Genomic DNA, 14,249 nt, shown 5'->3' with positions numbered 1-14,249 from the left:
TATGCAGTACACGTACAATAAAAATGTCACAACATAAGGCTGATTAGTAATTATACAGATAATTACTACACAGCAGCACAGACACCAGTGCAACTAGCATCTGATTTTAATAAACAGCCCTGTAGCATTGTCTTATATTACAAGCCATTTTCTTTTTCTGCTTGTAAATTTGTGACCACCCCTAAGCTTAGTTTCTCAACAGCTGCTCAGAGCCCACTGAGCATGTCGCAGACACTTTCCAAGATGGTGACCCCCTGTGACAAGTTTGAAGTCCTGGATCATTGCTGCTATTTAGAAGCTGAAACTTTAGGCTGGTGTAATAAGTTCAGTATATAAAATATGACATTTTTTAGCCATATTCCTATTTAGGCTTTAGTTCTCCTTTAAGGCTTAACTCATAAAATGTTTAGATGACAGTAATACCAATAATAAATAAGAGTGCCTGTGTAGTAGAGGGCTCTGCTTGCAGCCAAAAATATAAAACAAAAGCTTTAACATGTTACAAATATGTGAGTTTGTTTATTCCAGGATTCCACTGTTGTTCATTATAGCGTGGCAACTAAGAAATCAATATGGCTACTACGACTTTTCATTTCATTAATAATGCCACCTTTACAGACTACCAAGGTAGCTGCATTATGCCATTTCTATTTTATATCCTGACCAGTCTTCTCTACTAATAAACAGGGTGTAAGTGTCCCTTAAAGGCATGCATCATTAGGCTGTAGTAAGGTGCATCGGATTTGACTTTGTTTCACTGTTTCCAAGGTCTGTATGGATAGGACAGGCAAGTATCTCCCATGTACAAACACACAAAGAGTTAAGCCAATGCAGGGCAAACTCTAATTTATTCTTCATCCATATGGGGCACGGAGACCATCTCCTCGATCATTACCACTTCATCATGTATATAAATATACATTTATATATAAATAAATATATATACTTGTGTATGTGTGTAATGTGTTCGTATCAGGTGTAATGATCTGTAGCCAAAAACAATTGTGTTCTGTGACATTTAAGTAACAGCTTTTTAATTTGTTTTTTGTTTTTTTCCCCCCCTTTCCCTTCTCCACTCTCTCGCTTCTCTCTCATTCCCGAGCGATGCCGCCCTCCCCCCCACCTCTCCCCTGCTGCTCTCATGGCGGACGCCATTTGCATGCGCAGGCTGCCGTTTCTTTAAAGGTCGTGTGGGTCAGGGGTCACAAATTGACTTGCTGGATCCTGGCTGGGGGAAGCGTCACGCCGGTTTCTGCTTAATAAAAGATTGGATTTTTATTTATTTAAGATTTCCTGTTCTGCCTTCTTGTCTATTAACCCTGTTGTTGCTGTAGCCCAGCACACTAGAGTAGCTGGCTTAATTTAAGATATTCTATCAAAATGCCCCCTGTACTGTTTGTGTATTATAGTCTGCTTGTCAATGAGTTGTCCTCGGCAGTATAGGATGACAGCAGACACTGGTATGTCACAGTATGACATTGTGTGGCTGTACCATGAACACACCCCTTAGACCCTTCCTTTAATTAGTCACCAATTCCCATAGGGCTGCTTTCAGAGCAGATAGACAGAGCACTGTGTATGTCTTTTATTGCATGACACTTCCAGCAATCTCAAGAGGAACAGCAAATGGGAATTAAATAGTATGCTAATTATAGTGAAGGAAACCACAGGGCTCATCTTCAAGAAAACCATAAAGTTATAATGAATTAAAAAAAATTTGTAAAATATATCCTTTCACTCAACTAGGGCAACTTCTTATAAACATAGCCTATTTGCACTGGTGCTAATTAGAAGACGAATACAGGTATAGGATTTATTATCAGGAATGCTTGAGTTTTTATGTTTTATTAATTGAAAACAAAATATGAAGGGACCTGGGATCTTTCCCAAATTTGGGTCACCATATCTTAAGTCTGCTAAAAAAAAATCATTCAAACTTTAAATAAATCCATTGCATTTGTTTTGCCACAAATATAAATTCATTTAGCTGTTACCATCAAGTACAAATTACTGTTTATTAATACAGAAAAAAGGGAGATCATTTTAAAATCTTTTAAAAATCTATTTGTATATTTATATATATGCCTTGAGAAAGGCCTAAAGTAGGGACCGAAACGTTACGTTGGCTATACATGCCTTACTTTTTGCTGGTAGTTGCTGGTTCTTGTTGAATATAAATAAATATATATATATATATATATATATATATATATATATATATATATATATATATATATATATATATATATATATATATATATATATATATATATAGTGAAGGGAAAAACCGGCACTCACGAAAATGTCATCAATTATGCCTGGGTGCAGTCCTTGTTGAAGTTTGAATGTAAAGCTGGAAATGGAGATCGCACTCACAGGTCTTAGAAGTGTTTAAATGTCTTTATTCAGTGGACGATCGCTGACGTTTCGGCTGACACGACAGCCTTTCTCAAAGTGATATATATATTATATCTTCAGTATCCGCAGTCCAACAAAGCTATTGTAGGGGTGCACGGCCAATATCAATCATATACTCACAATTTGGAATAAAGCATTACCAGGCCAGCACTTCCCTTAGTTAATCAAGTGATTTTATTTTTCACACATCACAGTGCTCCTAAGGTGCACTCCGTTTACTTAGTAAGGACCCGGGTGCCAGCTAGGGAAAACCAATATTTGTACGAAAAGCGGCATTCACGCGATCATTATAGATGCAAACAGAATGTGTTTATTCCACTCAACGTTTCGATCCCTCTCAGGGATCTTCAGGGAGTTAAGCAACGCCCATTTGAAACCTGCAAAGAATGAGAAGAAAAAGACAAATAACTATAAAACTTTAAAAAATAAATAATGAAAACCAATTGAAACGTTGTTTAGAATTGGCCATTCTATAACATACTAAAAATTACCTTAAATTTTTTTTTAATTTCATTTACAAACCTTATACATATAAAAGACAACTAGGAACCCACAGCTGGAGAAAGCCAGATTAAATTCTATATTGTTTACACATAAACTGTGTAGAGCAGATTCCACAAGAGAGATTTCATTACAGATAATATCTGCAGAGAATGAACCCTTAAAACAGGAAACAAATATAGAACATGTTTGGAATGACATAGAATAAGCAGTATCTGTGCAAATTATTTTGCCCATATTCACCTAAAATAGAATAAAAAAGATCAACGTTATACAAGGCCCATCTTTGTATGGCATTGTGTAACATTTATTATGAGAGTGGTGTTTTGTTTTATGAGTTATTTTGAAAGATTTAGGTATCTAATAGCCAATATGGTGATTGGAAACAGAGGAGAAGAGTATGAAACAGGTCAGTTGAGTGGATTACCAGTTAAATAAGGAATGTCATTGTAAGGCAGGTAGAGGTAGAGGTGGGAATGCCAGTGTAAGGACATGGGGGTAAGATGAGTGTTGACTGGCAGTGTGTATTGAGAAAGGTAGATTTAGTGTGGACTGCCAGTGTAACAATAAGTAGAGTGTTGGCTAATTTCATAGGGAGACGGGTAAATGAAATGGGGATTGGTAGTGTAGGGAGAGAGACAGGTAAGTGGAGAGGGGACTGGTATTGAGACAGGTAAGGTGAGTGGGACTGATAATGTAGGGAGACAGATTGGTTGAATGTGAATTGGCTTTGAGAAGAGTAGTAGTAAGGAAGACAGGTGACTTAACACATGAAGAATGAATTACATTAATGACATGCTTCCAGATTACAGAGCCAGGTAAGGGGATTGTGTGTTGAAGCACAGATGGATTAAATAAGAAATACCATTGCCAGCAGCCAAGTTGCCCTGTGTTGAATAGAACCATCCAAAACAGGAAAGGTGAGGAGCATACCTTTGGAGATGGAGGTAGAAAAGACTTATGAAAGGAAGATGGGAACATGTGAATATGAGAGAAGCAAATATCAGTTAAAATATCATAACCTGTATTGTGGCAAACTACAATTGCCTTAAACCTAATGGAAATATCCAACCTTTACTTTTTTTTTTTTTACAATCTATTAGACTTTCTATGTTGCATAAACAGCTGTTACTGCCAAAACATAACTTGCACATGATTAGTTATAAAGACAAGGAAGTTATGTAGAATGCCCATGATCGGTCATGCAAGGGAGTGAGATATTAACCTGAATTTACCTAGCTCAGTGTGAGTTTGGCAGTGTAGTGCAAACATTGCTTCTGGACAAGTTGTGTTGATCAGCACACTCTCTGCATGCTGGCTGTGTCACCAACCAAAGACCTTTTGAAGCATGGGCCTTTTGTACATTGGGTCTTGTACAGCAGTCCTATGCTCATCATCATCGTTTCTGTAGCTTTGATAATTGTTTAGGCTACATTGAGCGCATGCCAATTTTGTTAGTAAGTGAAGGGCAGATCCTGTTGAGCATGATGAATCCTATATTTTTTTGTTCAATGCGAACTAGGCTTTCTATGGATTTTACCATCCTGTTTAGTCATCTGTTAATGATCTCAAAATATTCCATTGCTTTAATTAGCTTTTGAAACAATTGTTTGAATGGCCAGCATTTAAAGTGATAGCAAAATATTCCTGTAAAAAATAGAAAATGTGTCAGCATTACTAGTAACGAAGGGCCAAAACTACCCACAATTGGTACTTGCAGGTAATGATTGTCATACAGGGAGAGACTTGTGTCAGTATCACTTCAGATTATTCCATACATTGCAAATGAAGCTATCTAGATATATATCCAGAGAAATCTTTATATGACTTAATTATTTCATCGTAATACAGGCATCAAACATATCAAGTAACTAGATATAATGGTTTTTTGATCCTATAGAATCAAGTGTCTTTGTATGTTTTGGTTCTTATACAGACCCTTGATTTGGGGCTTGTGTGTTGTTATGAAATTACTGGGTCAATAAATTAAGAAGTTTTTTGCTTATATACTTTGTTCTAGGGAGGGAGAGTTATTTGTAGCAATTATAAAATGCAAACCTCCATTGGCCGTTTGTATTTGTAGTGCTCACTAAGGCTTTATTACTGATGTGCAGCCTTTCTATTTTCTCTATTGCAGAACAAGAGGAGAACTTTGAATTTATTATCGTATCTCTCACTAGTCAGAGCTGGCACTTTGAAGCTACAAGCTATGAAGAGAGAGATGCATGGGTACAGGCCATCGAGAGTCAGATCTTGGCCAGTCTACAGTCCTGTGAAAGCAGTAAGAACAAGGTAAGCCCTTGACTCAGTGCAGTAACATGTACCCCTATGCTTTCTCCAGCCTCATATTGAGATATAGCAGTTCTATAACAATCCACTAATCTGTTTTATCAGGAGTAATATATTGACGTTCTATAGCAGTGATCCCCAACGAGTAGCTCGCGAGCAACATGTTGCTCTCCAACCCCTTGGATGTTGCTCTCTGTGTCCTCAAAGCAGAAGCTTATTTTTGAATTCCAGGCTTGGAAGCAAGTTTTAATTGCATAAAAACTAAGTATAGTACCAAGTAGAGCCTCTTGTAGGCTGCCAGTCCACATAGGGGCAACCAAAGAACCAATCACAGCCCTTATTTGGCACCCCAAGGGACTATTTTATGCTTGTGTTGCTCCCCAAATCTTTTTACATTTGAATGTGGCTCACGGGTAAAAAAAAGGTTGGGGACCCCTGTTCTATAGTATTGCACTGTACCCTTGCATTATGCTAGATGACGACAAATAGTGACATCATTAAAATTGTGCATCTCCTTAATGTATTAAATCCGGGGGAAAAGCCCCTTACAGGCAATTATTGGTGTTATTATTTTAATCCTCATTTATTCTCAGTTTATTTGAGAAAATGTCTCTTCCATGAGTAAACAACTTTATGACAACGATTCCTCTCAGCTTCAGTAGAAAGGGATTTTGGACTTTTGTCGCCTATGCTGGAAATCATTTAGCACAGGCAACAAAACATCCCATGTGCCATTAGCCTTAAAGGGGAAGGAAACCTCGTCGGCGCTAACCCCCCTCCCGTGTATTGCCCCCCTCCCTCCTCCCCCCTGGCCTACCCCTCCCGCTGGGCAAATGCCCCTAACTTGTTACTTACCCTTCTGCGCAGGTCCAGTCCAGGGAGTTCACAGGCGACATCTTCTTCCACGCGATCTTCTTCCTCCTTTGACCGGCGTTTTGGCGCATGCGCAGTAGGAGCATTTCGCCGGTACGGATCTACTGCGCATGCGCCAAAAGTCACGCACATGCGCAGTAGATCGTACCGGCGAAACGATCCTACTGCGCATGCGCCGGTCAAAGCAGGAAGAAGATCGCGTGGAAGAAGATGTCGCCTATGAACTCCCTGGACTGGACCTGCGCAGAAGGGTAAGTAACAAGTTAGGGGCATTTGCCTAGCGGGAGGGGTAGGCCAGGGGGGAGTAGGGAGGGGGGGCAATACACGGGAGGGGGGGTGGGGGGTTAGCGCCGAGGAGGTTTCCTTCCCCTTTAAATGTTTTCATCCAACTACATTTGCGGTAATTTAATATATGGGGCAAAGTTTATAACAAGTTCTAGTAACCCAAAGCAGGCAATGTGCAGGCACCACTGATTTAAAGCAAACATACGATTGTATTCTGTTACTACAATTTTGTTTTGAATAATAGCAGTCTGACATCACTAACCTGATCAATCACTCTTTTTGGTAGAAATTCTACACGGCAAATAATTTACTAATAGTGGTAGTCATGCATCCAACAGACATGCATGTTGCTGATTCTGTGTAATTGAATCATTAATTGAGGCAAGTTCGAAATAATAATAGCGTGCTCCAGTGTGGCATTCAGTTAGTGAGGTCATTCATTCTGTGAAAATACAGGTGTCCGTTGTGGCCCTTATTTAAGGAAGGAATGCAGCAAATGTTATGCATGCTGGTTATAGTGTGTTTCTCTCTGAGTAAAATCTGGGTAAAATGCATCAATCCAGACATTGTTCAGAAGAGGGGAAATATATAAAGAAATGCAGAAAATGATAGGCTTCTCAGCAAAAATTATATCAAATGCATTAAAATGGCAAACAAAAAATGAAACATATGGAAGAAAACTGAAAAATACCATTCAAATGGATAGAAGAATAGTAAAAAGACTGATCAGCTCCAGGAAGGTACTGTTACAATTAGAAGACGCCTATGTGAAGCCAAGCTATCTGCAAGAAGGCCTGCAAAGTCCCATTGTTGAAAAAAAGACTTGCTGAAGAGGTTACAATTTGCCAAAGAAGATGTTGACTGGCCTAAACATTTTGTGAACCCATTAAAGCAAGATTGTTCTTTTTGGGTCTAGGGGTCACAGACTTTTGTTAGACGACCCTCAAACACTGAATTCAAGCCACGGTACACTGTGAAGCATGGTGGCACAAGCATCATGATATGGGGATGTTTCTCTTACTATGGTGTTGGACCTATTTATCACATGCCAGGGATCATGGATCAGTTTCAATACATCAAAATACTTGAAGAGGTTATGTTGCCTTATGCTGAAGTGGAAATGCCCTTGAAATGGGTTTTTCAACCAGGGCTCGAACTAGGGGTAGGCAGAAGTGTGGGTGCCTGGAAGGAGCCAAGATGGTCAGCGTGGCTGCCTAGGTTGCCCAGCCGGCTTGGCCCAGGCCTGGTTTGAACAAGAAAACGGCCCCAAACACACCAGTAATTGAACAACAAGATTGACGTTATGGAGTGGCCAGCCCAATCCCTGGACCATAATCCAACAGAAAACTTCCTTTCATAAGTCTTTTCTCCATGCAACACAGATGTGCAGCAGTTCTTAAAAACCGTGGTTATACAACTAAATATCCAAAGGCAAGCAAAATCTTGAAACATTTTTCAGTTTATATAGTGAATGTTTGAGTCTGTAAAGAAGAATGCAGACACTGCTTTTTTTATACAGCCTAATATTCCCTTTTCTTTACTTTCTGTAAAGGGATAACACAAGTCTGATATATTTTTCTTCATTATTTGATTTGGAATAGAATGTGCATTGTTCCCAATGCATTTGACTGTATGGAAATAAAAGCTATTATAAGGATTTTGAGCTTTACTCACTTTTTTAAACACACTGCTATTATTCTGAACACAACTGTAGATCTGAAACAGATTTATGAACATATATTACATGCAAAGCATTTGATATTACTTACACATCAATGCATTGCCTAATGCATGTATCCTGCAAAGCTTTTATCCATATTCCAAATTTTAAATCCTCAAATTTCTTTCTTTTTTAGTCCCGTCTCACCAGCCAGAATGAAGCTTTGGCGCTGCAATCAATCCGCAACCTGCCAGGAAACTCACACTGTGTGGACTGTGATGCACAAAGTAAGTTTATACATTGAAATACAACAAGGATCTATTTAAAACTCCACCCAAACCAAGTAAATATACATATCTGTGCACATGCGCCCTCCTCACTTATTTATTAACAATGGAGACAAGCATAACCGGTGATGTTGCCCATAGCCCCCAATCAGATCTTAGCTTTTTGTTGCTATGGGCACCGGTGATGTTTGTTTCCAATGTTACTACGCCCCTTAGAGCACAATGACAAAGGGGCAATCTGGTTCTGATATAGCATGGCAGAATTGGGGCCAAAATGTATGGTTATCCTGGTATGGAATCATCAGTATGTCTCTCGTATGATTACTTATGATTATTATGATAATAGTATATGTTATTAGTAGTAGTAGTTAGAGTAAACAGAAAATAAAATGGAAAAAATTGACTGGCAGGTTTAGAAGGGGAAACAATGACACATTGTACATTACACAAAATAAGGTAGCAGTACAGCAGCAAATAAGCAATTCCATGGCTGGTTGAAGCATTCTGATTGCCCCCACAATTAACTGATCAAAATGCCATGTGGGCTCAAGAACTTTTCCCTAATACTTCAGGGCCTTAATCTCCCACATGTCTCCCAATATCTGCAGTGTTGAACTCTCAGTTGTGTTAACTGCAAATGTGTTCAGCATTTGTGTCTCACATCATTCCTCAATGAGCAGAAAGTTCCCTAGTACTATTCTCTTACCATTCTTTTCTATACTTACTTTATATTAAGCATACACAGTCTCATCATTGTCTACTACACAGAATTTCTTATATGCACCCACCGCTTACCACTCCTAACACCTGCATAAGGATTCTTTTCATCATTGCTTAATACTTATTAACCGCTACTTTATTTATTGTAATTACATTGATTGCTTAATTTAACAACACTTCATTAGTAATGGGTACATTTCATGAAAACCAATCTTATAAAATTTACACAGTCTCTAGCTATTATGTATACATATTTCTAGTTTAAATGATCATATCCAAAATAAATATCAACTAAATAAAAACAAATGAGCAAGTTGTATCCATGTAAATGAACTAATGCAGAATGTTTGATTAGCTGGAATTAATAACTTTCGAAAGAAGCCAAAATTGTATTTAAAAAATTAAAGTGTGGCAGAAAGTGCATATTAACCTAGTACCCATTCCTGTAAATACTGATATAATGGATAATTATTAAGTACTTGACTACTTTGAGATTAATAACTTTATCTTTCTTCTCTTTACCCTTAGACCCAGACTGGGCCAGTCTGAACCTGGGTGCTCTTATGTGCATTGAATGTTCTGGGATCCACCGTAACCTTGGTACTCACCTTTCCCGTGTCCGTTCCCTGGACTTGGACGACTGGCCTCCAGAACTTATTAAAGTGATGTCAGCCATCGGAAATGAGCTGGCCAACAGTGTGTGGGAAGGGAGCAGCCAAGGGCATGTAAAGCCATGCTCAGAAAGCCCAAGGTCAGTACCTGTCCTTGCATTGTATATACCAACAACGCAACTAATCATACAAGGTCTTAAATACTACTAAGAGTTGGGATTTGCTCGGCCCAGAGCATAATCTGCCCACCCCTATCATTTCAGTAGTACAATTTACTTGGCTTGTAGCTTGGCAATTTACTTCACTATTGTGTATGTTATGAACAACGCACATAGCATATAGAAAAGATATTTGTAAGAACATAAAGTAAAGAGCATATAGAAAAGATATTCAACGAAACTTAGAAACGATATTCACAAGAACGTAAAGAAGAGCATATAGAAAAGGTATCACAAGAACTAAACTTAGACTCTTTGTCTATGACAATAACAGACTGCACAATTCACTATAACCGATCTTGAACTACTAACTAAATTTTCCTATAATGCGGTGCTGATTGTCAGTACCAGTGCGCATAAAATATCCATGCACCAAACTCCCCATTTGCTAACAATGTCATATTTGGGGGGAATAATACATGTTTTAAAATGTGTATTTATCTAATTTATATAGTCAAGCAGGACATTTGGATATGGTTGTGTAACTTTATGGTGCACCATGCAGTATGGAGGTCCTTGTGGCATGTATGATACATTGGTGTTGGGCAGTATTAAGTGTGAATAATTGATAAAGGCAATAAAACAGTATAGGGAGAACATGTTAATCCTTGTTTTTTTATAGACTGTATAAACATTGGTTGGTTACTGCCTGACAAAGCAACAGGATTCTTAGTTCAAGGGCCCATGAGGTATTTGTATGCTACTTCTATAGGTGACGGACAAAATCCCTCTGCCCACATTTCATCACTCTTGATATTGCGTAATGGAACCACCCAACTCTTTTTACATTTGAATGTGACTCATATAAAATAAAGTTGGGGATCCCTGCAATAGATGCTCCACATATAGTGAAAAAATAGTATAGCATAAGGTACATTACATCTATTTGACAAGGTGGTATTCTGCTTGCAGTAGCTAGTCTTGCACATATTATTACAATGAAGACTATTAATAAGAAAGAAAACAGCCATAAATTATTCATATTTAAATCAATGTGTACTGTATAGTTATTTCTTTTGAACAAGTCGTACACATGTATGGGAATTTGTTTGTCATGTCGAAAAATAACGAAGCGTCCAGAGCTAATGCAGTCATTGTGCACATGGAAACAGGTCAGTCATGCATCCGAAAAAAATGAACCTCTCTGCACTTTTGGGGAACAATTGTTCCCTGTTCTGCAGTGAAATAGTAATTTCCATTGTTTATACCACCACCAGGTCATGCTATAACTGTGACATTATTCCAAAGAGCCTTTTGGGACACTATACTTACCAGTTCTGAAAAAGTATCTGTTAGACAGAAAATCTGTCATTATTGTCATGTTTTCATTTTTGGCCACTAGGGTGCATTGTCGTGTAGAACATGATGGAAGATCCATTTTCATTACCACATTGGAAACCGTTGTTCCCCTCATAGTAATACATTTTGATGCAGGATAGAGATAAATAATGCTCTGAAACCCTTACTGAAAAAGAATTTAAAAAACATGACTGTATCTGGCTATTGAACTCCTTGATGGCAATAAAACATCTTGCATTTACAGTTAAAAGGAAACTTGCTTCTTATTCAAACAAATTAGTTTAAAATGAGTGTATCAAGATCAGCATGTAAAAAAAAAAGCATGCTTAACAATCAATGCTGATGCAGAGGGAGATGATAATCATCTTTATTATGCCTCTAGCAGATTCTAAAATACTAACTTAAAAAAAGCAACATTTATCAAGGTGTTTCCTCCCTTTTTGATTCACGTTCACCTGTTGCAAAGTGAAGTGGGAATAGGAGAACAGTGGCTTTATCATATCTATAGTCTGCCCCTCTGGTACACAGAACTGACAATCCAGCATATGTTGGGAGATTACTATCCAGCTACATACAGTGATTGAAGGGTATGCTCTCTCACATGTGGTGATCATGTAGTCCTCATTTTTTAAAGGTCGGGTAGCGGAGGATGTGTGCAGAGGGAGGGTGTAGCAAAGACATGGACAATAGTCTGTGCAGATCTGACCCACAGACCCATCTGCTCCCCACATGTCACTTGCCCCATTAACAGGCAATTGAATTAATTAAATGCTACTCAGAGCTCGCATAACAAGCTACCGGCAGTGTCCAAATTAGCACTGATAATCAAGGATGATTTCCTTTATTATCCTGCTAAGTGGAGAGCTGCAGCAACCCCCACTACCCCCCAGCACCCCCACACGCCTGCCCTCCCCTATTTACTTACCCTGGCTCCCGTCTCTGCCAGTCAGGGTCACCTCACCTCGTTAACTTGCTGTAATCAGAACCTCATGGCTGGCTCTGATCTCCACTCTCTGGTCCAAGTGCCACCTCTTGGCTGGCAGTGCATTTAACACTCTGTATTTCACTCTGTATGAGGTCCGCATTTAACTACTTGTTTATATTTCTATGATTTGAACCAGCTCTGAATGCCTTCCCTCCATTCTCTCATGCTTCTCCTTTACTGGGGTTTTTCTGAATTAGTTCACCCCCCTTTGGGTGCCTTTGTCTCTAAAAGTCTTGCTGCTCTCTCCCCTTTACTATCAGCCTCTCCCCCCTTTCTCCCTGCCTGGCTCGGCCTCACACTGATAGATGGTGAGTGGAGGCCCTGTGGTCTCTCAGCTGAGTAATAGAGGCAGGAATTTCATTTTGCAACTGGCTGATTTAATGATCCAAAGGGTAATTAATAGGCTGATTATCTTAATGTTAAATATGTCCGGCAGCAATTACTCTGACCTCCTGCGTGTCAAGGTCCAGGCCTGGCTCTTCTTTCAATTAAGTTCTCTGGGGCTTAATGATATGAATACGCTCCCCAGCTTTGACACTGCAGCTGCCCAGACTGTGAGAGGCTGCCGGGCTCGTGGGGAGGTTTTAATCAGAGCGCTCGCTCCCCCCTCCACGGACCATCAAATTTAACAATTAGAACAAGGGCAGTTTAACTTTCTTGTCTGCCAGTTTGCTGGTGTCATTCTCTTCGATACTCTTTTTGTTTCTCTCTTCATTTGCACACTGCCTCTCCATATACTCTGTTTCCCAAGCACATTATCATCTTCGCCTTGCTGCTTTCTTCTGCTTCACTGGTATTTCTTGCTCTTCTTTATGCTCTGCACCTACAGCTCCCATCATCCTCAGTAATGATACTGAGAATCATTCACCACAGGCTCTGTTAGTGCACCTTAATATTTGTAATGTGCTTAAGAGTCGTCTTTTTAGAAGATCACAGCCAAGGTGTCTGGTGAAAGTTGTAGAGACTTGCCAAGATGGTCTTTTTTTTTTTTTTTATATTCATTTCTCTAGCCTCTGTTTACACACAATCTCCCCTTGTTTTTCTGTTTGTCTTTACCCCTCTCTCTCTTCTCTTAGGGAAGTTCTCCCAGCTCCGAGCTGCTGCGTCTCTCCCAATATTAATTATCTTGTGAGTGCTGCAGTTTTTCCGTTTGACAGGCTTAATTAATAGGCAGCAGCGGCCGAAAATGACAGGGCCACTAATTGCAACTCAAGGTGTATTAGAGTCATAGAGACTGTGCCGGATCAGCGTGCCCTCAATGCCATGCTCAGCCGAGGAAGCTGTGCCATGTGTAACGCGTGTTGGCGTGATTTCATGTGATTGTTGCCCGTGTGCTTGTTGCACAGATCTGACATTTTGCTGCCAATAAAGTTTGGACATCTGGATTCTCTAGGGGCAGCAGATGCTGAATGGGGTGGGGGAGTCCCATGCTGTTAACCCCTTGCTAACACAGATGGGGTGAGGCTATCTGAGACTAGAGGTGTTCAAAGGTTGTTCCATATGTTAATGAAAAGGAACCTGCAGGAGATTGCTCTCTCTCCTCAAATGTCAGGAATCATTCTGTAACTTGGATTCGGTGCTGCTTGACTTACAGCATCATGGGTTCTGCACTGCTGTATTTATTAGTGCCATCCTAAGACCGGATACAGCTGGAAGTTCGATCTATATTAATGTCTAATTTTGGGGTACTTCAGAGGGGCGGGGTGTCCTGAGCTCCCAGCAGGCCAGAAAGTGCCCCAGCCAAAGAAAAAATGAATTTTGTTTGTTAGATTTTCTTTACCTCTTTTAGGCTATGGACACACAGGCTGTCCATAGTCTTATGACAGTGATATTCAAGTTGTCAAACAGTGGGGGTGCTGGAATATATATATAAACAGTAACATCCTAGGTTTCCTGCATTGCATTTGCCCCCTTTGCTTTGATTTTAGATCTTCTTGGGTCGCCATCTTATTTTGCTCAATCACTTATCAAACTCAAATGTTTTTGAATGATGGGAACTGTAGGCCAGTGTCATTCTGGATGATTGAAGGCTGACCATGCCTGATCAACACTGAATTTGTAGTGAAATATTGTAAAATAAAGGGCTACTTTTTAAAAAATGAA

The 14,249-nt window shown here is 39.5% G+C and overlaps 1 protein-coding gene across 7 annotated transcripts in view; it reads left to right on the top strand.

The window, feature by feature from the left end:
- The window catches only part of LOC108703035 (arf-GAP with GTPase, ANK repeat and PH domain-containing protein 1-like), a 255,703-nt gene that overhangs the window by 222,011 nt on the left and 19,443 nt on the right, over positions 1 to 14,249 (top strand). For all 7 annotated transcript variants that reach the window (XM_041578782.1, XM_041578781.1, XM_018238943.2 and 4 more), the window contains 3 exons: positions 5,057 to 5,211; positions 8,223 to 8,313; positions 9,562 to 9,784. In XM_041578782.1, coding sequence (XP_041434716.1) covers positions 5,057 to 5,211; positions 8,223 to 8,313; positions 9,562 to 9,784 — 469 coding nt within the window. The remainder of the gene's footprint in view (positions 1 to 5,056; positions 5,212 to 8,222; positions 8,314 to 9,561; positions 9,785 to 14,249) is intronic.

The sequence above is a fragment of the Xenopus laevis genome, chromosome 9_10S (genome assembly GCF_017654675.1).
Source record: "Xenopus laevis strain J_2021 chromosome 9_10S, Xenopus_laevis_v10.1, whole genome shotgun sequence".
Lineage (NCBI taxonomy): Eukaryota > Metazoa > Chordata > Amphibia > Anura > Pipidae > Xenopus > Xenopus laevis.
Note: the sequence above shows the minus strand (reverse complement) of the source record. Positions and strands in the feature narration are given on the sequence as shown.